Source organism: Vulpes vulpes, chromosome 10, assembly GCF_048418805.1.
Source record: "Vulpes vulpes isolate BD-2025 chromosome 10, VulVul3, whole genome shotgun sequence".
Classification (NCBI taxonomy): domain Eukaryota; kingdom Metazoa; phylum Chordata; class Mammalia; order Carnivora; family Canidae; genus Vulpes; species Vulpes vulpes.
The window spans coordinates 44,455,258-44,476,427 of record NC_132789.1 but is presented as its reverse complement, the minus strand read 5'-3'; the positions used below and the strand labels follow the sequence as shown (position 1 = coordinate 44,476,427).

At 64.5% G+C, this 21,170-nt stretch overlaps 1 protein-coding gene across 1 annotated transcript; it reads left to right on the top strand.

The window, feature by feature from the left end:
- Nucleotides 1–4,389: 4,389 nt before the first annotated feature.
- On the top strand, nucleotides 4,390–20,508 carry TFAP2E (transcription factor AP-2 epsilon). Its single transcript, XM_072723860.1, has 7 exons — nucleotides 4,390–4,416; nucleotides 5,139–5,597; nucleotides 5,922–5,973; nucleotides 17,081–17,303; nucleotides 18,593–18,711; nucleotides 19,099–19,240; nucleotides 19,749–20,508. Exons 1-7 carry the CDS (start codon nucleotides 4,390–4,392, stop codon nucleotides 20,026–20,028), a joined length of 1,302 nt encoding a protein of 433 aa, XP_072579961.1. The 3' UTR covers nucleotides 20,029–20,508.
- Nucleotides 20,509–21,170: the final 662 nt, after the last annotated feature.

Sequence of the window (21,170 nt, the reverse complement as noted above, 5' to 3'; positions counted from 1 at the left end):
GGACCACGCTGAGATTTGTTTTCGCCAGACCGAACGTGATCCAGTTTGCATTTTTGAAAGATGACTGGCTGCGAGGGGGAACTGAGGCAGGGAGCTCAGAGAGGAAATACCGAGTCTGAACTAAGCCCGTGGCAGGGAAGGTGGAGAAGATGCAGGAAGGAGTTATCAGGGCCTGGTGATTGGGAGTGAGGAGGGATCCAGAGCCCTCCTGGATACCCGATCTGGGCCACTAAGTGGATAATGGGGCCATTCACCGTCACCGGGAACGCTGGGAAACAGGTTAATGCAAAATACAAGCTCATTTCGGGAAATGGCGAGTTCGTGCTGCTTGTGGGGTACCCAGGGGTCGCCTGCTTTCTGCGGCCCGGAGCTCGGGGAGTTGGGAGTTGCGGGTGCGGGATCTGGAAAGTCCTGGGCCCCGGTCGCCAGGGCGCCGCCACCTTACCAGGCCCGCTGGCTCCTGGGGCTTCTGCGGCCAGGGCCACAGGCGACCTGAGCTGCCGTCGTGACACCGCCAGGTGGCGCCTCAGCATCTCCTGTGCCACCTGGTCCCGCGGCCCAGCCCGGTTGTGTCACCAGGGCAAGCAGGCCGCGGTCTTAACAACGGATCCAGACACAAGCTCACTTTTTAAAGAGGGGGGTCGCGATGAGCCGGGGAGACAGTGCCCTGCGACCTGTGCACGAGCGCCACTGTGTGTCCTGCATCCCTGTGTGTGTGTGTCCCCCGCCAGGGCCTGCTGGCATGCAGGCTCCCCGACAGCCGGCTGCGCCCCCTCAGCTCCGGCATCCATCGTGCATCGGAGGGGCCTTCCCCGCGCTGGCCACGCACCCGGGCCGCTGCCCCCCCCCCCGGTCCCCCCCCCCGCCCCCCATCCTCTTGTGAAGCAGCTCATGAGCCGGAAGGGACGATCAGCGCGGCCCAGGGGGTGGGGGCGCCCAGGGTGCCTACACTGTGTGTGCCCCGAAGATGCAGCGGGGAGCCTCCCGAGCCTTCCGGGCAGGAAGGTGACACGCTCCAGGCCCCCGACCGCTTCGTGCAGCTGCAGGTGGGAAGGGTGATGCCAAGCGCGAGAGCCGTCAGGGAGCTGTCACCACGTCCCTAGTCAGCAAACCCCAGCGAGCTGCTGCGTCCCCTTCCGAATCTACAACACGCAGATTCCAGGCCCCAGGCTCAGAGGCCCCGCTTTAGGAGGCCGGGTGACGTCCGGGAGGTGGCACCTTGGCAGGACAGGGGCGGCAGGGGATGCCGGCCCCGGAAACACACTTTGGGGACTACCGGGGGCTGGGGGGGCTTCAGGCGGCCGCCCCTGCGGGTGTGCATACCTCGTGAGAGGGACAGACCAGACCACGGGTGACAGCCTGCCTGCAGCCACCAGGGCCTTGAGGAGGAATGACTCGCCCTCGTCAAGCGTAGATGGGAAGGAAGGGCCGAGGCTGCGCCCCTGACAATGAGTAGCGACGTGGCTGAGGAGTGGTCGCGGGGCGGGGGGACAAGGAGGCCACAGGGGTGTCTCAGGCCGCAAGGAAGTAGCCGGAGGAAGCCGCCCTTGGAGGCCCCTGGACGGACAGCCTGTCCGCTCCTTACACCCTTCCTGCAGCCTGCCGGACACAGCCGGGGGTCCCCAGGGCTGGGCATGGGCATCGCCAGCCTTGGGCCTCCCCCAAAGGGTGCTACGCACCCACCCGCACCCTCCCGTCCTGCAGCCTTGCTTCTGACGTCCCGCCGCTGAATCCGAGGGGGGGGGGGGGGTCTCGTCACAGACTCACCCCTGCACGCACAGACCCGCGTGACATACACCAGACCTCGGGTCCGCCCTGTCCGACTGGCTCGTCCACCCCCCTAGCTGGTGGCTCCAGCCTCCAGAAACTTCTCAGTGATGCTGCTGCTTCTAGCCTCTTCCTGCCCCACGGCCCCCCAGGCTGGGATGACCCAGGCCTGAGCTCCGCACCTGCCAAATGTCTCTGGGATCCCCCCTCACGTCTCCTCCACTTACTTTCTAGGGCTAACCCCTCCCCCTTCTGTCATCCACTGCCGCATCGTCACCTCTCCTTTGGTATCATCCGCTTCCCTGGAAAGGGGCCTCGGAAACGTACAGGCCTCTGTGACCCCCCTACTTTGCTGTTCCACTGCTTGGAGTTGCAGGAACTGGGGTCAGAGAGGAAGAGGGACGCAGGGGACCACAGGCCGAGGGGGTCAGAACTCCGTTCCCGATGCCCGAGTGGCAGGCAGTCCCGGGTAGGAGTTCCCAGCACCAACCCTCAGCCGGCCGCCCAACCTTGGGCAAACGGGTTCAGTCCTCTGTGCCTCGTCCTCCCCTCCAGAGACACGGCTGAAATGACCCAGCCCCACCAGGTACTTAGCACAGAGCACGGCACACCCTGTACTAAGTGCTTCTGCAAGGATTTCTTCTAGGCCTTGGTCTCAGCATCTTCTTCCTTTAAACAAAATTTTTTCCTTCTGCTTTTTATTTTTTCTTTTTAAGATTTTATTTATTCATGAGAGACACGGGCAGGGGGGCGGAGGGGGCAGAGACACAGGCAGAGGGAGAAGCAGGCTCCATGCAGGGAGCCCGATGTGGGACTCGATCCTGGGTCTCCAGGATCATGTCCTGGACTGAAGGTGGCGCTAAACCACTGAGCCACCAGGACTGCCCCTATTTTTTATTTTTTCAAGTTGTTTTAAAGATTGTATTTATTGGGATCCTCAGGTGGCTCAGTGGTTCAGCGTCTGTCTGCCTTCGGCTCAGGGCGTGACCCCAGGGGCCCAGGATCGAGTCCCGCATCGGGCTCCCTGCATGGAGCCTGCGTCTCCCTCTGCCTGTGTCTCTTCCACTCTCTCTGTCTCTAATGAATAAATAAATAAAATCTTAAAGAAAAAGTGTGGAAAAAAAAGAAAAGAAAAAGTGTGGGATCCCTGGGTGGTTCAGTGGCTTAGCGCCTGCTGTTGGCTCAAAAAGTGTGATCTTGGAGTTCCGGGATCAAGTCCCGAGTCGGGGTCCCTGCATGGAGCCTGCTTCTCCCTCTGCCTGTGTCTCTGCCTCTCTCTGTGTGTCTCTCATGAGTAAATAAATGCAATCTTAAAGAGAAAAAAAAAAAAGATTGTGTTTATTTGAGAGAGAGAGAGAGAGAGAGAGCAAGAGTACACAGGCTGAGGAAGAGGCCAACTCCCCGCTGAGCAGGGAGCCCGAAGGACAGGAGCTCAGTCCCAGGACCCTGGGACCATGACCAGAGCCCAAGGCAGATGCTTAACAAATGAGCCACCCAGGCGCCCCCCCTCCTGCTTTTGAAATTCCTGCTCGTCTAGTATTCCTCTCATTTCCCTTTCTTTCATCCTTGCCCCTGCTTCTCAGGAGGAGAGGGCTGGGTGTGGGGAGAAGGAAAGGTGCAGGGCCTTTTGGGGCCTGGATTGTGCTTGGGCGCTGGCCAGCGCCGGCCACAGTGACACACGAGCATGCAGTCTGCGCATGTCAGTGTGATGACTGCACTCCGTCCACGTGGGGCAGTTGCACACATAGTCACTCAACAGTGTTTTGGTGTGAGAGGCCTACATTCCCTGTCGCCCAGCCCCCAGCTGGCCTGCTGTCTCTCCGTGCAACCTGCTTCCTCGGAGCCTGGCTTGGTATTGGGACCTACTGGCCGGCAGGAGGCTGAGGACAGGGGCCCCTCTGGAGGCGGCTCAGGGAGCGGGGGCTGGCGCTGCACACACGCAGGCATACACGTTACCGCGGACACACCCATGCCCTGGGCCAGTGGCTGGAGTCTGCCGCTCTCACACTGCTTCCACGTTGCCGAGGCCCCATCCGCAGTCGGGCCAGGCGCCTGCTGGAAGGGCTGATACCCATTTTACAGGCCAGGAGGCTGAGGATGCTCAGGAGCAGCGCTTGCTTTGCTCAAAGGCAAGTGAAGGCGACAGGGCCGATCCCAGGCCAGGTCCCCACATCCTGGCCTCCAGCCCCTCTCGGTTCGCGCACAGCTGGGAGCGCTGCGCCCCGCGGGGGCCTGTTCCCGCCCCGCCCCCCTCCCCGCGGGGTCGCGCCTGCGCCCCGCCTCCCCCTGAACTGTCGCCGGGAGAAGGGAGGAGCGGCCACCGCGTGTCTCTTTAATGCGCGCCCCGGAGGCCCAGCGCGCCCCCGCCACTATAACTGGAGCGCATGGAGCGGCCGCGCTCAGACGGCGGAGGGCGGGCGCCGGCGCCCCGGGACCCGCTGGCCCGACCGCGCCCCGCGCCCGCCCGGCCCCGGCGCCCCCATGGACCCGCCCCGGGGCGCCCGCCGCTGAGCGCCCGCCGCCCGCCTCGCCCCCCGCCGCGCCCCCCGCAGCCCCGCGGGCTCCGCAGGCCCCGCGCGTCCTCCCGCAGCGCCCGCCGTCGGGCGAGGGCTCCGCCGCCCCATGCTGGTGCACACCTACCCCGCCATGGTGAGTGGGCGCCGGGCCGCGGCCGGCCCGTAAGCATCCCCCGAGCCGGGGCCGGACCCCCGTAAGCATCCCCCGGGCCCGCGGCCGGACCCCCCTAAGCATCCCCAGAGCCGGGGCCGGACCCCCGTAAGCATCCCCCGGGCCCGCGGCCGGACCCCCCTAAGCATCCCCCGGGCCCGCGGCCGGACCCCCGTAAGCATCCCCCGGGCCCGCGGCCGGACCCCCCTAAGCATCCCCCGGGCCCGCGGCCGGACCCCCCTAAGCATCCCCCGGGCCCGCGGCCGGACCCCCCTAAGCATCCCCCGGGCCCGCGGCCGGACCCCCCTAAGCATCCCCCGGGCCCGCGGCCGGACCCCCCTAAGCATCCCCCGGGCCCGCGGCCGGACCCCCCTAAGCATCCCCCGGGCCCGCGGCCGGACCCCCCTAAGCATCCCCAGAGCCGGGGCCGGACCCCCCTAAGCATCCCCCGGGCCCGCGGCCGGACCCCCCCGTAAGCATCCCCCGAGCCCGCGGCCGGACCCCCCCAACCGCCCCCCGCCCGGCCCCGCCGCGCCCTCCTCCAGCCATCCCCCGTGTCGCCCCCGGGCCCCCGCGGGCCGCTCCGAGCGAGACCCCAGGCCCCGCGGGGCGCGCAGGACGGGTCGGACCCGCGGGCCGGGGTGGGGGGTGCCGGGGCGGGTCCCTGGGCGGCGGCCGCTCGCCTGACGCGCCCCCGCCCCCAGGAGCGCCCCGACGGGCCGGGCGCCGCTGCCGTTGGGGCCCGCCTGCCGCCCCTGCCCCCCGCGCCCTACGGGCCGGCGCCGCCGCTGAGCCACACGCCCGCCGACTTCCAGCCGCCCTACTTCCCGCCGCCCTACCCGCAGCCGCCGCTGCCCTACGGCCCTGCGCCCGACGCCGCCGCCGCCTTCCCGCACCTGGCGGCGGACCCGTTCGGCGGCCTGGGCCCCCTGGCGCAGCCGCAGCCCCCGCAGCCCGCCTGGGCCGCGCCCCGCGCCGCCGCCCGCGCCCACGACGAGCCGCCCGGCCTCCTGGCGCCGCCCGCCCGCGCCCCGGGCCTCGACCCGCGCCGCGACTACGCCGCCGCCGCCGCCGCCGCCGCGCCCCGCCTCCTGCACGGCCTGGCCGACGCGCCCCTCGGCCTCCCGGGGCTGGCGGCGCCCCCCGGCCTGGAGGACCTGCAGGTGAGCCCCGGGAGGGCGCGGCAGGTGCCGTCGGGGCGCTGCAGGTGCCTTCCAGGCGCGGCAGCCCAAGCCGCTTCCCGCGTTCCCGAGGCCCCGGGCACCCCTGGGGCCCCGCCTCAGAGCCGGGGGCCTGTGCCTGCAACGAAGAGAGGCACAGGCATCGTCTAAGGTTCCGAATAAGGTCGCGCGGCCCAGAGGGAGGTATTGGGGCTGCAGCCACCAGGCCGCCCCGAATGCGGGTGCTGAGCGCAGGGGAGTGGGGCCTGGGGAGGTGACGGGGCCTAGGTCCCCAAGCACCCTTACCACAGCCTCTCCTATTTTCAGGCCGTGGCTGAGCCGGGAATGGATCTCCTGGACCAGTCTGTGATCAAGAAAGGTAAGGAAGGCACAGCAGGTGGCTGCAGGGGGGCAGGGGGGGAGTGCGGGCTGCAGGGGGGAAGTGGGGGAGATGATGCAGGCTGCAGGGGGAACTAGGGGAGACAGTGCAGGCTGCGGGGGAAGTTGGGGGACACTGTGTGGGCTGCAGGGGGAACTAGGGGAGACAATGCGGGCTGCAGGGGGAACTGGGGGAGATGGTGCCAGCTGCGGGGCGGGGGGGGGGGGGGGGGGACTGTGGGATACAGTGCGGGCTGCAGGGGGGGAACTGTGGGACACGGTGTGGGCTGAGGGGGAACTGGGGGAGACGGTGCAGGCTGGGGGGGACAGGGGAGGCGGTGCGGGCTGCAAGGGGAAGCAGGGGAGACAGTGCGGGCTGGACGGGACGGGGACACGGTGCAGGCTGGGGGGTACAGGGAACACGGTGCAGGCTGCAGGCCCTATGGTGTGGAGCTTGCCTCCTGTGCACTGTGGAGCTTGCCTCCTGTGCACTGCAGGCTTCAGAGGCGGCCAGCAGCTTCCTAGCCCGGGAGCGAGAGCGGGGCGGCAAAGAGGGGTCCCCACCAGAGCTCAGGCACATGGCAGGTCAGGGTGTGGCCCCCAGAGCCTGCAGCCTGGGTATGCTGAGCCCCCGGGGCTCACTGCAGCTGGGGGCCTGGAGCTGCACGGAGGGGCCTGGCTGCCCCTGCCCAGGGGAGGGAGCACTCGGGCTCCGGAACTAACTGGCCGTGGGAGTTAAACTACTTCGCTGATTCCTAAGAGGCGGAAGAGAGTGCAGTTCCCGGGGTTCCCTAAACGCCCTCCTCCTTCCAGAGCCTCAGCACTTCCCGGTCTTCTGAGCCTTCCTTCCCAGCCCGGCTGTCTCAGAGTGGGGTGGAGGAAGCGAGGGTTTCCCTGGGGGCATTTCCTGTTCTTGCCCGAGCTTCTTTCCACATTTAGGGTGATGGGACTTGGCGTGTGGATATATGGGGTGTTCGTCCGAGGGCGGGATGTCCTGCCCCTGGATGTCCTGCGTGAGTTCGGGCTCCTGTACGTGTCTGGTATGTTCCTTTCCCAGGTGTTTTTCTGGTGTTTCTTGGCGTGGGAGTGTGTCTCCGTTGCTGAGTGTGTGATGCGTGCCCAGGATGTTGGTGTACATTTCTGGGAGTTTGGGAGTCTCTCTGTGTGTGTCAGGGTCTTTGTTGTGTCCTGGAGTTTGTTCTTTGCTCCAGAGGATCTCTAGGCATGTGAGGATCATTCCTGTGCTTTTTGGGGGGTGCCTGTGTCTCTGCACTAGTGAAAGCTGGGGACCTGAGACCTGCCCTCCAGTGGATTTTCCCGCTGGAGGACCCAGTTCTGGACGTGCCAGGAAAAGGTGAGAAAGTGAGAGAAAGAGACACACAGAGAGTCAGAGGGGTCCAGGCTTCTGGTGGGCTCCTTAGATTTAGAGAAGGGGCCCCAGGAGGAATTCCATGGCACACAGGAGCCTGCGGGGCCTGGTCAGGTGCCGCTCCCTCAGGATTTGGCTCCGGTTGTTTTCCTTCCGAAAGAGCAGTTTCAAGCCCAGGCACCTTTTGCACTTCACCTGTTCTTGGGGGAGGCTGGGCTGAGGCTGGGGTAGGATGAGGCCTGACCCTCCAGGGGCCAGGGCTGGGTTGCCAGGGGTGGAGAGCTAGTTGGCCAGCCTAGAGTGTGGGGGTACGAGCGGGGACAGGCCCCGAGCCTGGAAGAGAAGGGCCTCCAAGTGTTGGCCTGTGTCACCCAGTGGACAGGAAACCGAACCGGCTTCCAGGAGCCGCTGAGGTGGTGGAGCGGCCCTGACTTAGTGGACTTTTGGGAACACGCAGGACGGAAGAGCTCAGTCTGCACTTGGCAAGGGCCTGCGGCTAGGCTGCATCCCCCTGGATGAACAGTGTGGCTGCGGTCCCCAGCTCCCCACTTCTGCCCAGGGGGTGGCCTGGAATGGGGCAGGGAGGGGGACTAGGCTCACTGCCTCCCTGGGGGGCCGGCCCCCCCCCCCGGGGGGCCAGCCCCCCCTCTCCCCCCGCCAAGCCTGCGTGGAACCAGGGAACCTCTCCGCGGGGAGTCGTAGAAGGCTCCGCTGAGGCTCAGAGTGCCTTAACCTCCAGCCCCAAGCCAGGCCCTGGCCAGGAGACTGGCAGTGATGAGGCCCTGGATTGGCCCGGACATGGTTTCTCTCAAAGGACAGGAGCTGCCATATATTCTGGGTTCCAGGCCGGCACCGGGCCCCCCAACAGTGGTTCTAGGACCACAGGGAGGGCCAGGGGATTGTCCTGAGTGTGACCCACTGGGCCCGTTGGGCCGTGCAGGTGCTGGTGCCTGCTGGGCCCCAGGGGGCGGATGTAGATGTGGGTGCCCGCTGGGCCCCGGAGGGGGGGGGGGCGGGGGGGGTGTGGGTGCCTGCTGGGCCCCGGGGGACGGGGGTGGGTGTGGGTGCTCGTTGGGCCCCTGGGGAGCAGATGTGGATGTGGGTGCCCACTGGGCCCTGGGTGCCGGGGGTGGGTGCTGGTTCCCTGCTGGGCCCTGGTGGGGGGCGCTGGTGCCTGGTGGGCCCCGGGGGGGGCGTGTGAGTGCGGGTGCCCGCTGGGCCTTGGGGGGGGATGGGCGCTGGGGCCTGCTGGGGCCGGGGGGGGGGGTGCTGGTGCCCACTGGGCCCTTGGGGGGGGTGCGGGTACTTGCTGGGCCCTGGGGGGAGTGGGCGCTGGTGCCCGCTGGGCCTGGGGGTGAAGTGGGTGCCGGTGCCCACTGGGCCCGGGGGTGGGGCGTGCACAGCCCCTGCACCGCACGCAGTGCCAGCTCCTGGCCACCTGGGCGCCCCCCTGGGCCCACGTGGCTCACCCGGGAGTGGAGCAGCCAAGAGAGAGGGGTGGGAGCCAGGCTTGTGTGGAGGGAGCGCCTGGGTCCCCAGGTGCGAGCTGGGCCTTCCGCAGCGGCACCAGCGAGCAGGGGACAGGGCCCACAGAGCTGTCCCCAGGCCCTGACCGGCGGCCAAGCAGGTGGCCGGGTGTGAGCAGTTTCCACAGGGACTTGCACTGTCTCTGTCTCCGCAAGACCCCGGGCGGCGGTTGGTGTCCTCCTGGGCCCTCCCGACCATGCGACAGTTGCGGCGACACCCGGATGGCCCTCGGGCCTCTGGCACCCACGGGAGGCGGCCAGGCCCTGGCCCCCTAGACAGGGGGAGTCGGGCGGGGCTCGCTGTGTCTGTTGTGCGGCTCCACAGCCCTGCCGGAGGGCCGCTTGGGTTGAGGTCCTGGGCACCAAACCCCAGAAGCCAAGTCGGGGGGTCGAGGAGGGGAGCCTGACCTTGGCTGTGAAACCTGCGCCGCTCCAGGCACTCGGCCTGCAGGGGGAAGGAGGAGCAAAGCCTGCGCCCAGGACCCCCCTGGGATGGGGTGCTGGCCTGCTGGCCCTGGGTGTGGGGGCCTCTGGGTGTGGGGGGCACAGAGGAGAGGAGAGGCTGCGAGCGCTGCATCTACTGCCCAAGTCGGGTACTCCCGGTTTTGCAACCTGCCGAGCAAGGGGGGCTGGCGGGGGCCAGACCTGGGGGGAGTATTGTCTGGTGGAGAAACGCGTGGTGAGACGGTGGTGAGACGTGAGACGAGGAGGAAGCTGAGTGCTTGAGGCTGGGGGCTTCCTCCAGGAGAGGTGAGCGCAGGTCTTCCAGGTGTTCCACGGGGGGTTTGTTGAATGAATGAGTGACAGGGTTTGAAGTCAGAGTGCGCTGCAGAGACGTCCGGCCAAGCTACTGTCCCCCCAGGAGACACAGCATGTGCAAAGGCCCTCCACGCGGGAAGGGCCAGGCTGCCTACAAAGGTTCAAGTCTGCGTGGGTCCGGGTTGTCCAGCCGCAGCTGGGGGGCCGTGGTGCAGGGAGGAGAAGTGAGACGAATCACGCCTCACTTCCAAGAAGGTGGCTGGTCAGCTGGGCCTGGGGACGGGCCTTCCTGCTGGGCTCTGTGGTCCAACCTAGGGTCTCCAGGGAGGGGCTGAAGTCAACGGCCACCGTCCCCTCCGCTGTCCTTGGCTCTGGGGCTCCAGGAGGCCTGCGGGCTTCCGGGTGAATCTCCGCAGGGCCAGGCCTCAGGTGAGGAGAGCGAAGTGCTCACCTCTGAGGCAAGGATTGGATCAATATAAATATATTTTTTTAAAAAATATTTATTTGTTGGCATTAGAGAGAAAGAGTACAAGCGGAGGGAGGGGCGGAGGGAAAGGGAGAGAGAATCCTTAAGCAGACTCCCTGCTGAGTGCGGAGCCCCACTCAGGGCGCAGCTACATCGGGGTCCCTGAGAGCATGACCTGAGCTGGGGTCGGGAGTCACGTGCTTAACCCAATGAGCCACCCAGTGCCTCGGGTGGATGACATATCTTAGCGGTGCAGCATTTTAAAAATTTATTTATTTATTTATTTATTTGAAATATATTTTTTAAAATGGTTTTCTCTTTATTGGACCCCACTGACTTTTTTTAAAGGTTTATTTATTTATTTGTTCACGAGAGACACAGAAGGCAAGGGAGGCAGAGACACAGGCAGAGGGAGAAGCAGTCTCCATACAGGGAGCCCGATGCGGGACTCGATCCCGGGACCCCAGGTCACTCCCTGGGCCAAAGGCAGGCGCTCAACCACTGAGCCCTCTGGAGCGTCCCTCTTAGTGCAGTATTTTAAAATAGGAAGCACTTGCCACAAATCCATGATGAACAAAAAATCAGAGTTTCACGTAGAGAGAAGATGGGACCCGGCACTTGCACGTTCCTGCCTCACTTGTCTCCCGGGCCCCGGTCGCCCCAGAAGGAGAGGGGAGCAGGTGGGGGTCTGGGCGGTGGCTGAGGCTAGGAGGGTGGGCAGGTGAGCTCAGGTTAGTTAGTGGGAAGGAAACTTAGCCAGTGGGTGGGGGGGTAGTGGGCTGGGCAGGGTGGCCTCCCCGCCCGCCCGTCTGCCTTCTCCAGTCGCACCCCTTGCCCCCACGCACCCTGAGTGTGGGCTGAGGAACCGCAGGCATCAGAGGCCCTGGAGGTGCCTGTAGAGCCGAGGATTCCTGGGTGCCTCTCGCAGCGGGGGGCCCTGCAAGCTCGGGTGGGAGCCTGCCTTCGTCACACAGCCACTGCAGTCAAAAATGTACGTTCCTGAAATCACCCATGTAATGGTATAATTTGATGATTTTTAGTCAATGTACAGAGTCCTGTAGCCGTCATTCCCAGCGTTCGGCCCACGGCCTGTGCATCACCCTGAGATCCCTTCGTCCCGCCTGTGGCTCATCCTCACTCCCGCCCAAGGCGGCCCCATTTCCGGACACGCTGCATCCGTGGAATCCATAAACATGCCAGGGGTGCATCCAGCAACTTCTTCCTGTGTAGTGTTTTGGAGGCTCACCTGTGTCAGGCAGGTGTGAGTAGTTCTGCTTGGGTTCTGCTTGGGTCCCTCCTTTGCTTGTGTTGTGGGGCCACACCCCGCGGCATGCGGGGTCACCTATTGCTGGGCGCTCGGGATTTTGCACCCTCGGGCTGCCGTGCTCGTGCTGCTCCGATCACTCACACACGTCTGTGTGCACACCTGTGTTTTCATGGCACTTCGGTAAATCCCGGGTGGTGACATCCTGGGCGTCATGGTAAGTTGGTATTTAATTTCCTACAGGCCTGGCACGCTGCTTTCCAGAATGTTCTGTTCCACATTTCTGCTCCAACAACAGGGCTCCAGTGTCTCACGGCCTCACCTACACTTGACATTGTCTTTTTTTTCTTTTTAAGATTCATTTATTTAGGGACGCCCGGGTGGCCCAGGGGTTGAGTGTCGGCCTCCTTGATCACATATGTGATTTTCTACTGTTTCCTTCAAGTTCATGATTTGTCTTTCCATTTTTTTAAAATAGTGCCTTCCGAGATGCAGAGGTGCCCAGTTCTGCTGAAGTCCTGCTTTATCACTCTTTTCTTTTACGGATCATGGTTCCAGGGTTAAGCCTCGGAACCCACTCCCCAGGCCAGGGGCACAGGGAGTTTTCTCCTGCCTTTGCTTCTAGATGGAATTGCAATTTCAGTCTGCTTCCTGGGAGAGTCTTTTGCCCCCTCCCCAGATTCGTTGCTCGGACCTTAGCTGCCCGCCGTGGACGCAGCGTGTAGACAAGTGGGTGTCTTGTGTGACCGGCTGGACGACCAGGAGCTCTTGTGTCGGTGGTAGGAGTGTGTGCGTGTGGAAGGCTTCGGCTTGTGCCGTGGGGGGAGGCCAGGGAGGCAGGGAGGACGCCACGGGCGTCAGGCAGTCGGGGAGCCAAGCACCAGTGTCCCTGCTGTGCAGTCTGTGCTGCTTTCGTTCTACCTCCGTGACTGTCCCTTTCTCACGCCACCGCCTCCCCAGCCTTGGTTCCCATTCCTCGTGCCACTTCTTTTCTTTCCTTTCTTTCTTTCTTTCTTTCTTTCTTTCTTTCTTTCTTTCTTTCTTTCTTCTTTCTTTCTTTCTTATTGTATTTATTCATGAGAGACACAGAGAGAGAGAGAGAGAAGCAGGCTCCCTACAGGGAGCCCAACGCGGGACTCGATCCCAGGACCCCGGGGTCATGCCCTGGGCCTAAGGCAGGTGCTCAATTGCGGAGCCCCCCCCAGGCATCCCCCTCTTGCCATTTTGGAGGGAAGAGGCCCCAAGGAAAATGGGAAAGACCCTGGGGCTCGGGGAAAGGCACAGAGCCTGGCCTTCCTTTCACACACACAGACACACACACATGGCGCGTGCGCGCATCCACCTGTCGCACACCTATGCCGGTGGCACCTGGATCTGCATTAACCTGGCGCAGGCCCCGGGCTGAACTCCCAGCAGGGACCGGGCCTCACGCGGTGGGAGGTGGAGGGCACCTGCCAGCCTGACCCCGGAGCCCTGTCCACACCAGGCGTCACAGTTTGTGCCACCACCTGTTCCATGTGCGCGCGGCCTCTCCCGGGGCCTGGCCTTGGGGAACCCCTGGTCGGGACACAGTGGGGCTGGAGGACAGAATTTTCTATTCCTTCTGACTTATTTCTGTTCCTTTGCCTTCGGGGTCATGGGAGAGGGAGGCCGGTCGTTCCGCCCTTCTTTTTCTTTTTATTTCATGGATTTGTAGAGTTGTTTGGTTTGGTTTTTATTTTTTTTTTAAGTCAGGCTTGAGGTGTAGGTAACCTTACAGGCGCGTGTCTTTGCATTTTGACAAATGTCAACGCATAGTCACGCAACCACTGCAATAGGGAACAGCTCCATCACCCAGATGAGGTTCCCTCGCAGCAGAGGGACACAGGGGACGAGGGACACAGGTGAGCGGGGAAGCTGTGCACAGGCTCGGGAGGCGCCGGAACAGGTGGCGGCACAAACTGTGACGCCTGGTGTGGACAGGGCTCCGGGGTCAGGCTGGCAGGTGCCCTCCACCCCCCACCGTGTGAGGCCCGGTCCCCGCTGGGAGTTCGGCCGGAGGCGATGGAGGCGCCGGAGCAGATGGCACACTATCAGCCCAGTGTCACCGGCCCGTTGAGCTAGGACGCCTTGGCCCATCACCCCGGGAGGAGGCTGCAGTCAAGGAAGGGTCCTCGGTGGGGACGCCTGGGTGGCTCAGTCGGTTGGGCGTTCTGCCTTTGGCTCAAGTCACAATCTCGGGGGCCGGGTAGAGCCCCATGTCAGGCTCCCTCCTCAGCGGGGACCCTACTTCCCCCTCCTCCTCTCCCTCTGTCGCCACCACCCTGCTTGTGCGTGCTCTCTCTTAAATAAATAAAATGTTAAGATAAAATTTTTTTTAAATGAAAGGTCCATGAGGCAGGGTGGGGCCAAGAGCAGGATCAGAGACTCTATTTTTTTTTTTTAAGATTTTATTTAGTTATTTGAGAGAGAGAGAGAGTGCACAAGCAGGGGGAGCGGCAGAGGGAAAGGGAGAAGCAGGCTCCAGACCTGGGGCTCGATCCCAGGACCCCGGGATCACGACCTGAACCCAAGGCAGGTGCTTAACTGACTGAGCCCCCCAGGCACCCCCACCCCCCGAGACTGTTTCTAATTAAAATCTTTTTTACATTAATTTAAAAATATACGGCATTAAAGGGGTGCCTGGGCAGCAGAGTCGGTTGTGTCCCCCTCTCGGTTTCAGCTCAGGTTGGAACCTCAGGGGTGTGAGATGGGGCCTCAGGTCAGGCTCCGCGCTGAGCCTGAAGTCTGCCTAAGGTTCTCTCTCTCTCTCTCTCAATCTCTCGCTCTCTGCCCCCCCCAAAGATATAACCTGCAGTAAAATACCGTTCACCTTGCTAGCTGAATTTCTGGTGCTTCCCAGGGCACGTGGCTCTTTTGCTTCCCCCTGGGGTCCTGCCCCGGGACGGGGACTTGCCTGCAGTGGGACGTGTGCTGCTCACCCCCTACACATCCTGCGCTTTCCTCTTCTTCCACTCGTGACCTCTCTGACCTCCTGGCCCGTGCCTGAGGGGTGGTTTCACTACCAATGGAAAGGACAGGGATGTCCCCCTCTCCGTCCAGGCTGCTCCGCTCACTCATCCCACAGGCACTGACGCCTGCTTGTACTGAGGCCCTGCCATCCAGGTGCCCTCCTGGTCGGAGAGGAAGAGCCGTGGAAGCCGGGGTGGGGGTTCAGGGCGAGGAGGCCAGGTCTAGACGGGGCTGGGGGGCTGGGGGTGCAGATGGTGCCCGCACTGAGGCTGGGGACGGAGGGGCCTGCTCAGGAGCACGGAGTCCTTCTGTGCGGCTCAAAGAGCTCATAGCCTAGTGGCCCCCCTTCGCAGGTGGCACTCCCCCATGTTCCCTTTGGCCTGTGCTGGGTTTTTTTTTAAGACTTGGGATTGGTTGCCAGGCTCTAAGAATCCAGAGCCTTCACAAATAAATCCCAAATCCTGGAGTCACCGGTAACCAAACCAGCCGGGAGTCCTGGCCACGTTGGTGTGTCCTGTGTGGTCACCAACAGCCGAGTAGCAGGTTTCCATAGGCGGCACCTGTCCCCCACACCTTGCTCACTGGCTACCTGTTTGCCGCCCCCCTTCGACGTCTAGAGCCACGAGGCACCTGTGGCTGTTGGGCGCTGGCAATGGGGCTTGTGCGAATTAAGATGCGCTGGAAATGTAAGGCGTGCGTCGCATTTTGAAGGCTAAGTACAAGGAAAGAATGCGGAATCGCTCATTAATAATCTTTAAAATACGGATTACATGCTTCTATGATAGTGTTTTTGGCATATTGGGGTAAAAAATATATTAAAATTAACCTCACATTTCTTTTTGCTTTTTAAAAATGGGGCTACTAGAAAACTTAAATTTATAGTCTATGTATATATAAATTATATACGTATATATAGGACAGTATATTTTTGCTGGTCAGTCTGGGTCAAGAGCCTAAAGGACAAATGGGGGCCCGGGCAGTGGCCAGAACGCAAAGTGGGCGAATGAGGGTGTCACCTGGCAGGTGCTAGGATGGTTAAGGATGTGGACTTTGGAGTCTGATCAGGGCCCAAGACCTGTCTGTGCTCCCCGCCTGCTGTGCCGTCCGTCTGAACCCCTCTGGACTCTCCGTTTCTGCGACGTGCAGTGGGGACGTAATAGCACGGACCTCGCAGAGCTGTGGGTGTCAAGCCCTTGTGTGCAGTTGACACCCACCGAAGGATGGGCCACATCATTCTGGCAACGGCAAGGAAGCTGGGATTTGACTCGAGGGGCGTGATGGGCAGCGCCGGTCTTAGTCTGGAGGGTGATGTGCCCTGAGCCCGTGGGTGCAGGAGGACGCGGTGCCGGGAGGGAGGGGGCGGTGCGGAGGGCGGCTTCCCAGGCCTGGCTGGGTGTCCGGGTGCGGGTGCGAATGCACACCCGGGTCCCCAGCCTTGCTTGCCTCTCATGCCCTGGAATGCGGGCCTCACAAGCGGTTGCTGGATGGCTGCAAGACTGCGGTGCTGCCTCGCAGACCCGCGTGCAGGGCTTGCTCCCGGGTGCCCCGCATGGCGGCTCTGTGGCCTCCCCTCTCCGGGTCTCACTCTCTCCAGCTGCAAAATGGGAGCAGCAGACACGGGCCCCTCGTGGGCTGTGCTCAGGATCCCGCAACATCACCCGTGTGAGCGCAGAGCATGGTGGGTGCTACTGAACCAGCTGCTGGCCTCAGGCTTCCCAGGCAGCCCCCCTTCCCCGGGCTGCTTTCTCCCCCGAGGCTCTCCCTTCCCCTGAGGCTAAGCAGCTGGATGGAGGTTAGACCACAGAGAGAACTTTCTTTTAGAACCAGGATTATCCAAGTGGGGGTGTTTTTTCTGAGTTGTTTTGTTTTGAAGCAGGCTCCACGCCCAGTGTGGAGCCCAACATGGGGTTTGAACTCCCGACCCTGAGATCATGACCTAAGCTGAGACCAAGAGGGGGCGCTGTACCCGCTGAGCCGCCCAGGTGCCCCAGGTGCTCCCTCCAGGGAGGTTTTAGGAAAATTAATTTCTGGGGGCGCTTGGGTGGCTCGGTCAGTTACGCATCTGCCTTTAGCTCAGGTCATGATCCCAGGGTCCTGGGATCGAGTCCTGCATCAAGCAGGGAGCCTGCTTCCCCCTCTCCCCCTGCTTGTGCTCCCTCTGTGTCTCTCTCTCAAATGAATAAATAAAAAAGAAAAATAAAAGAAAACCTCTGAGAGTCCCTTCCCCGCCCCACGCGGATTAGGAGGCAGAGAGCTTTGGGGCGGCCCGTGGGATGTGTATCTTCACTCCGGTGTCTCTGAGCGGCCCACAGTGTTGTGGCGGGAAGGGCGCACGGCCCTAAAGGGGCCGGACCCGTCCCACCCTGTGAGGGACCCCAGCCCCAGAGTCCCCAGACACCCCCCCCCCCCGCTCCCGAGGCAGGCAGGGCAAGCGGCGGGCTCTTGGCGCAGACCCCACTGGCCAGGCCTGGAGTCCCGCCTCCGGGTCCGCCTCACTCGGGTTGCACCTGCCCGGACGCCCGGACTCTGCAGCAGCCGTGGGGTCCCAACGGGGCGCCCGCCAGCTCGGGAAGGGGAACAGGTGCGGGGAGCACAGGGGAGGGGAGCCCCGCGGCCGTTTGCCCCGCCCATCCGCTGCATGGACTCGGGGGAATCCCGCTCACCCACGGGCATCAGTGTCCCCTTCCGTAAAGCCCGGCTCAGCTGTGCCCCCGCTCTTGCTTCCGTCTGCAGCCCCTGTGCCCCCCAAAGCCGGCGGCCTGGCGGCCCTCTCGCTGCCCAAAGACGGCCTGGGTGGTGGCGTCGTGAACCCCAGCGAGGTCTTCTGCTCGGTGCCAGGCCGCCTGTCGCTGCTCAGCTCAACGTCCAAGTACAAGGTGACGGTGGGGGAGGTCCAGCGGCGACTGTCGCCTCCCGAGTGCCTCAATGCGTCCCTCCTGGGCGGTGTCCTTCGCAGGTAAGATGGCCAGCCGCAGCTCCCGGCCGAGCCCCCAGGGCCCACCCCACCCTGGGCCGCGGCCCCTCGCCACCTGTGCATCCGTGGGGACCCGTGCATGTTCTGGGGGAGGCCGGGGCCCCAGCGGCTCCCACCGGCCCGGGGCTGGGGGTGGGTGGACAAAGAGGCCCGGCCGCAGGCGGGGGACAGATGACCTCCCCATGTCAGAGCGGACCGGGCTGGGTCTGGTGAAGAGAAATGCCGTCCTCATCCTTGGCCCCCAAAGGGCCCCAAAGGGCTCCCTGCCCCCTGTGGAGCACAGGCCTCTGGTCTGGAGGTCCGTGCACTGTCTTCCTCGGCGTCTGTGTGTCCGTGTGGGTCCCTGTCCCGGGGAACCCTACCCAGGGTATTTGTGCTTCGGGGCCACGAGTTTCTTGTGCCTTTTGGTTTTTTAAGATTTTAGTTCTTCATTTGAGACAGAGAAATATGGAGAGGGAGAGATGTCAGTGGGGGAGCGGCAGAGGGAGAGGGACAAGCAGGCTCCCCAGGAGCAGGGGGCCCACAGGGCTCCATCCCGGGATCCCGGGGTCATGACCTGAGCCCAAGGCGGACGCTCGACCACCTGAGCCCCCCCACAGATCCCCAGGGTTCGATGTGTCTGAGGATGGTGGAGCGTGGGGGGCACCCAGAAGTCTGTGTTTCCTGTGTCTCTAGAGTGTGTCCCTTGCCGTGTGACCATGTGTGCTCGCAGAGACGGGCAGGTGTGTGTTTACCTGTGCGCGGCCCCACGCGGAAGCTGCATTTTGCAGGTCTGGGGGTTCGCCATTCCCGGCCCCCTTGGGCTCCCCGGGGGGCTCGTAGGAGTCCATGCGTGTCTGTACATGTGTCCCTGGGACCTTGGCTGGTGTGAACGTGTGTTCCTGTGTCGCTCTCTGCGTGTGGGTCTGTTGGGGTGTGTGTCCATGTGGATGTGTGCTTATGCCTTGTCCCCTGGTGACCATGTGGCTCGGCTCCTGTGCTAAAGTGAGGAGAGTCCCCCAAACCCCGCCAGTCCTCCCGCACCCAGGCTGTCCCCGCTGCCACGGAGGGGCCCAGAGAGAAATGGGGGGCTCTTGGAGCCGCGGCCCAGGCCCCCCAGCCCCATCTCAGCCGCACAGCCAGTGAGGTTGGGAAGAGGCTGGGCCCAGGGTGGAGGGGCCCCAGGGGGCCGCAGGGGTTGGGGTGGCGGGGCCCTGCTGGGCTGGCACAGCCATGCACCTCTCTGTGGCCTTCACGGTGTCTGTGTGTCCATCTGTCCCCGCGACACCAAGGGCCAAGTCCAAGAACGGGGGCCGCTGCCTGAGGGAGCGCCTGGAGAAGATCGGGCTCAACTTGCCCGCTGGCCGTCGCAAGGCCGCCAACGTGACGCTCCTGACCTCCCTGGTGGAAGGTGAGCGCGGCCTGGGGGCGTGTGACGGAGCAGGGCGGGACTGGCCCTGACGCAGCGTCCAGGCAGACGGGCGTGTGCGGGCCTTGTGGATGGGGGTGGTGGCAGCCGGGGGCTTGCACGTGGTGAGGAGAGGGGGCACAAGCGACCCTTTCCTGGAGACCGGGACCCTGGGTCAGTCTCCTGGAGCCCGGGGACCCTGGGTCAGTCGCCTGGAGCTTGGGCCCCTGGTGAGCTCGGCTGCCGCCCCAGGGCTTCAGGGGCCCCAAGGGGCGGCCGCGGGTTGCGCGGGGAGGGAAGCCACGGAAGCAGGCGCAGGTGCAGCCAGCCAGGGCTGGGGCTGGGGTGCGCGCCCCGGGCTCCAGGCCCCACGCTGTGCACGACCTGCAGGAGAGGCCGTGCACCTGGCCCGAGACTTCGGCTACGTGTGTGAGACCGAGTTCCCGGCCAAGGCAGCAGCCGAGTACGTGAGCCGCCAGCACGCCGAGCCCGCGCAGCTGCCCAGCCGCAAGAGCATGCTGCTGGCCGCCAGGTGAGCGCCCCGCCCCGTGCCCTGTCACCCCCCCCCCCCCGTGGCCCCCCCTGTGACCGAGCCTCCGGGCGCTGCGCAGTCCCCAGCAGGTGCCACCCCAGCCTCCTGCCCGGGCACCTGATATCTGAGCAGCGGCGCGGCCGGGTCCCCGGGACCATGATGCCTCGTGCTCCAGCCTGAGCCACGTGCCGGGCGCAGGACCCGAATCCCGGCCATGGACCGGGCGTGCCTCGCACCCCAGCTTCGTCCCCGCGGCCGCTGGGTGACAGCACCTGTTGGCACGAGGATGGCGGGTGCGGGGGGCGCAGCACCGAGGCCTCTGTCGTGCCCACCGCCAGCTGCCACCCCGAGGCCGCTTCCAGAAGGTTCCCCGTTCTCCCCAAATCCGTGAAGCTCGGGGTGTTTGCGACGGGAGGCCAGGAGCGGCCGTGACAGCCCCGGGGGGTGGGTGCGGCGGCCCCCGGTGGTGGGTGCGACCTCCATCCCGACGCCTGCGCCTCCCTGGCAGGCAGATCTGCAAGGAGTTCGCCGACCTGATGGCGCAGGACCGCTCCCCGCTGGGCGCCAGCCGCCCGGGCCTGCTGCTGGAGCCGGGGGTGCAGGGCCGCCTGACGCACTTCAGCCTGCTCACCCACGGCTTCGGGGGGCCGGCCATCTGCGCCGCGCTCACCGCCTTCCAGAACTACCTGCTCGAGTCGCTCAAGGGCCTGGACCAGATGTTTGCGGGCGCAGCCGGCGGGCCCGGGGAGCCCGAGGCCCCGGGGAAGGACGCCAAGTGCCGCAAGTGACACCCGCCGGCCCCGCGGGCTTGGAGCTGCAGGCGGCGGGGACCCGGGTGCAGGGACCCCTGGGGCTGCCCCCCGGCCGCCACCTGCGTGCAGCTGCCCGCCCGGGCGGCCGCTGGGGCCTGGCTTGGGGCACTGGAGGGGAAGGGGGCAGCCGGCAGCCTGAGGATGGGGTGGCCCAGGAAGGGGCGAGGAAGGCGCCTCTTCCTCCGGGATGGCGGCCGTCGGAGGCCTGTCTGTCCCAGGCAGCGGCCGTCGTCCCCAGATGCGCAGGGTTAAGAAAGGGCTCAGCCCCCTGTCCAGACCCGAGGACGCGCTCACCGTGTCCTGCGCAGAGGCCCCCGGAGCAGGGCTGCAGGGGGCCGGGGGCTCCGGGGGACACGGGGCCGAGATTTTGTACCTGCTGCCGTTTGTCTGGACCCCGCCGTCCTTGCACCCCTGCGACTCTCCGGTCGCTCCCCCATTTTCTTAATAAAAGCTTTTTACTGCGTGTGCGACGTCCCTGTGCGTCTGTAGTCCAGGCCGCGGTGGGGCCCCAGGTGGGCATGGGCCCTCGGGGAGTCATGGGGGTGCTGAGGGCACCAGTGGGAGTGCCAGGGGCAGGTGGCGCCATAACCCGCTTTGCCACGAGTCCCAGGCCCATGGACTCCTGTTCCTTCTGTCTGGGGGGCCAGGGCCGTGGACTCCTGATTGGCAGCCTCTGTGCAAAGGCGACCGTGTGCCTGTCGGTGCATGTGACCCGGCACCAGGGCGTCGCTGGGGGGTCTGCGGCAGTAGGGATGCGGGGACCCCGCATGTGTCCCACGCTAACCTGGCCGCTCTCTTGAGTCCGATCCTCGGGCAGCTCTTCCCTCCTCTGTGCACAGGCCCCTACCACGTCAGCCCCCCAAGCAGTCCTGTTCAGTCCCCTGCAGTTCAGGCCTGTGACAGGCCCCCCCACCCCCAGTCACCCCCACTTCTCTCCCCCGCCCGCCTCGGCCTGGCTTCCTTCGCAGCAGCCTGCTGCCGCCCACTAGCAAGGTCACCGACGGCCACAGTGTCCGGTTCTGAACTTAGGGGCACCGGACGCGACCGACCACCTTCTCCTCGGCGACTCTTCTCTGGCTCCCCACACCCAGTTTCCTCTGACCTCGCGGTGTGACCTT

What these genes read in the sequence shown, in the direction of transcription:
- TFAP2E (XM_072723860.1), top strand. Translation starts at nt 4,390, where the DNA reads ATGCTGGTGCACACCTACCCCGCCATG. An exon ending in CCGGCCTGGAGGACCTGCAG is followed by an intron (nt 5,598 to 5,921) that starts GTGAGCCCCGGG and finishes TCCTATTTTCAG; the next exon opens with GCCGTGGCTGAGCCGGGAAT. An exon ending in CTGGGCGGTGTCCTTCGCAG is followed by an intron (nt 17,304 to 18,592) that starts GTAAGATGGCCA and finishes CGCGACACCAAG; the next exon opens with GGCCAAGTCCAAGAACGGGG.